General features: G+C 53.0%; 1 protein-coding gene across 1 annotated transcript in view; it reads left to right on the forward strand.

Moving 5' to 3' along the window:
- Positions 1–3,507, forward strand: part of Pip4k2b (phosphatidylinositol-5-phosphate 4-kinase type 2 beta) — a 31,184-nt gene that overhangs the window by 22,629 nt on the left and 5,048 nt on the right. Inside the window, exons 6-9 of the mRNA XM_005368312.2 lie at positions 298–336; positions 791–904; positions 2,450–2,714; positions 3,115–3,218. Of these exons, the coding sequence (XP_005368369.1) occupies positions 298–336; positions 791–904; positions 2,450–2,714; positions 3,115–3,218 (522 nt within the window). The remainder of the gene's footprint in view (positions 1–297; positions 337–790; positions 905–2,449; positions 2,715–3,114; positions 3,219–3,507) is intronic.

Here is a 3,507-nt window from a genome sequence, read left to right on the forward strand (position 1 = left end):
ATAAATAAATCTTTAAAAAAAAAAAAAAAGAAAAGAAAAAACAAAACAAAAAGGCAGAGATCCCAACACTGGGGAGGCAGAGCAGACTAGTGTGGTCTACACAGTGAGTTCCAGGGCAGCCAGGGTACATAGAGAAACCCTGTCTCAAAAAGCCAAAGCAAGCAAAGAAACAAAAACAGCAGAAAACGCTCTGGCTCCTAACACATGTGCGTGTGTGTTGCACTTCCGTTTGCACACATGTGTATCTGCAGAAGGCGTTTACCTCAGCGGGTCTTCTAATGGCTTTTGTCCTTCCAGGGTTCTACTGTTGCCCGAGAAGCCAGCGACAAGGAAAAGGTATGTTGGCGCTGAGCAGGGGTGAAGGGTCACTTGCAATCGGTAACACCTTCTGTTGGCCGTCTGTCACCTGCCCTCTGTGACCCCCCAGCCCAGCTCCCAAGCATGCAGTCCGTCACCATGAAATGTTGTGTGTCCTTCGGCACCTGCCTGTCCTTGGCATAAGCAGCATTTTACTTCTTCTGCCTTTGCTGGGTTCTTTGTGGTTCTGCTGGGATGAAGAAGGCTTCTAGGCCATCGTCCAGCCTGAGTCGGTTAATAGCTCCCTGCAGCTCAGCAGGGGCGGATCCTTCTTGCTCAGTCCTCACTGTCCAATCCATGCCTCGTTTGCGCCATTGTCTGTCTCACGCCTGAGTCTGTCGGCTCCTGGGCTGAGCATCTCCTGCTAAAGACCCTTCCCCTCTCTGCACGCTGCTCCCATCCTGCCTGCCTGACCATGCTGTTGCTCTCCCAGGCCAAGGATTTGCCAACATTCAAAGATAATGACTTCCTCAATGAAGGGCAGAAGCTGCATGTGGGAGAAGAGAGTAAGAAGAACTTCCTGGAAAAACTGAGGCGAGACGTTGAGGTACTGCCTCACTGTTGCCTGCGTCTTCTTCCCAGATCAGGGCCTGCTTTAACCTTCGGCAAATGGGACTCATTGTTCCCAGGAGTCCACTGGACGGGTGGTGGGGTGAGCAATGTCAGTAGTGCTGGTGGGAGGTGGTGGGAGGCACACCTCCAGCATTCCATAGGGGCGTGACTTTATCAGTTCCTTTTCTGTGACAAAAGCCCGTGAGGCAACTTTTAGAAGAACGCGTTTAATTGGCTTACAGTTTCAGAGGGCGGAAGTCCATTATGGGCTAGAACAGCTGAGAGCTCACATCTAACCACAAGCAGGAGGCAGAGAGCATGGTGGCAATGGCCCAGGTCTTCAGAAACCCCAAAGCCCACCTCAGTGACACACCTCCTCATGAGGCCACACCTCCCAATCCTTCCCAAACAGTTCCAGCAACTGGGGACCAAGCATTCAAACACATGGGCCCATGGGGGCGTTCTCATGCTAAGCTCCACACATACCGTTTTACCAGTGGGGCATTTGTGAGCCGGCGTGGCATGCTTCCTTCCTGTCTTTACGAGTCATCTCACACATGGAGTGCTGGGAAGCCAAGCAGACTCCCTGAGTCCCCAGGGGAGGGTCCAGAATTCTTCCCTGCTCCACATGGCTTCTTTTGACTTTAGGTGGAGGGTGATGGGCTAGACTGGAGCTACCTTTTGCTTCAGTTGTTTTATTTTTTTGATTTTTTTTTTTTCCCCGAGACAGGATTTCTCTGTGTAGTAGCCTTGGCTGTCCTGGAACTGGCTCTGTAGATCAGGCTGGCCTTGAACTCACAAAGATCTGCCTGCCTCTGCCTCCCAAGTGCTGGGATTAAAGGCCTGCGCCACCACCACTCAGCCCGTGTTCTTAACTGCTGAGCCAGTTCTTTAGCTTGGTCCCATGTGTTAAATACATTTTTAAAAATTCTTTTTTGTTTTGAGACAGTCTTTTTTTGCTGGCGGGGACAGGGGAAGTTTGAGACGGGTCCCTCTATGCAGCCCTGGCTGTCCTCGAATTCACATAGATCTCCCTGCCTCTGCTTCCGTCTCCAGAGTGTTGGGGGAAAGAAATTGTGCATGACCACTCCCAGCTGATAAAAACAATTCTGAATCCCAGCCTGCTCCATTGGCTTGAGATTTGTGGTCTGAGATAGACCACTGGCCGGCCCAGTCTCTCCACAGTGCAGCATCCTCTATGTCTGTCCTTCAAGCTGCTTCTGGCGGCTCTTCCAGCAGTGAGCACTTTGACCTTTACCCTCCAGCCTGTGCCTGAGGAGCTCTTCTTCATCCTGCATCCTTGTGTCTGTCCTCAGGGAGTCCTCTCGCCCCACTGCCCGCCTTACATCTCCTTGTCCTGCTGAGCGATTGCCTGCCCGTAAACACCACTCTCATGGTAGAGACAACAGTGTTCTACTCCCGCTCCATTTTTGAAGCCTGTATAGAAGTGAATGGAAAGGGTTGCTTTCTTTCCTTCTGGCTGCCACCGCGACATCCCGTGTAACCGCTTCCTTCCATCTTCCTTTTCTCCCCTCCATAGTTCCTCGCCCAGCTAAAGATCATGGACTACAGTCTACTGGTGGGCATCCACGATGTAGACCGGGCAGAGCAGGAGGAGATGGAGGTGGAAGAGCGGGCAGAGGATGAGGAATGCGAGAACGACGGGGTGGGCGTGGGCGGTAGCCTTCTCTGCTCCTACGGCACGCCTCCAGATAGCCCCGGCAACCTCCTCAGCTTCCCCCGGTTCTTTGGACCAGGCGAGTTCGACCCCTCTGTCGACGTCTATGCCATGAAAAGCCATGAAAGTAAGTAGGAGCTTGTGCCACTCTGCCCAGCCAGCCCTGAGTGCTTCTGCTCCCTGTTAGGGTTTGGGGTGTCTGCATCCCTGCCTCATTCCTTGCTGACTTGCCACCTCCTGCCTACAGGCCTCTGGTTAAGGTCACCCTGAGATCTGGAACCTGGGTTGTGTTTTTTTCTCTCAGGTCCTTGTCATCTCTCTGGCTGTCTTGGGTAATACGACCTAGGTCCTAGGAAGGACGAGCCTTTTTGTATGGCAGCTTTGGTCCCACGGAGTAGCTGACGGTCGAAGGAGATGGGACTATAAGGGATCCTTTGCTTTCCTGACTCCAAATGACCGAGAAGTTCTGAACCTTGGGTCCAGGGTTATGGGTTCTTCAGCCTTTCTCTGTTGTCTCCTTTGTCCAGGTGCCCCAAAGAAGGAGGTCTATTTCATGGCCATCATCGATATCCTCACACCGTATGATGCTAAGAAGAAAGCTGCACATGCTGCCAAAACAGTGAAGCACGGGGTGAGTTCAGTCTCCTGCCAGGGCCCAGCCCAGTGGAGAGCATCTGTACCCTCCTCAGAGCGCCTGGGAGGGCAGTCTTGGCCTTCTTCCCAATAGAGAGGAAGAGCAGCCTGACTGCTTCCCCTCGGTGCTCCCTCCTGCCTTCCATGTGCTCCCTACTGCCTCCCCTGTGCTCCCTACTGCCTTCCTGTGTGTTCCCTACTGCCTTCCTGCATGCTCCCTACTGCCTTCCCTGTGCTCCCTACTGCCTCTCCTTGTGCTCCCTACTTACTGCCTCCCATGTGCTCCC

This window comes from Microtus ochrogaster, unplaced genomic scaffold (assembly GCF_000317375.1).
Source record: "Microtus ochrogaster isolate Prairie Vole_2 unplaced genomic scaffold, MicOch1.0 UNK31, whole genome shotgun sequence".
Classification (NCBI taxonomy): Eukaryota; Metazoa; Chordata; class Mammalia; order Rodentia; family Cricetidae; genus Microtus; species Microtus ochrogaster.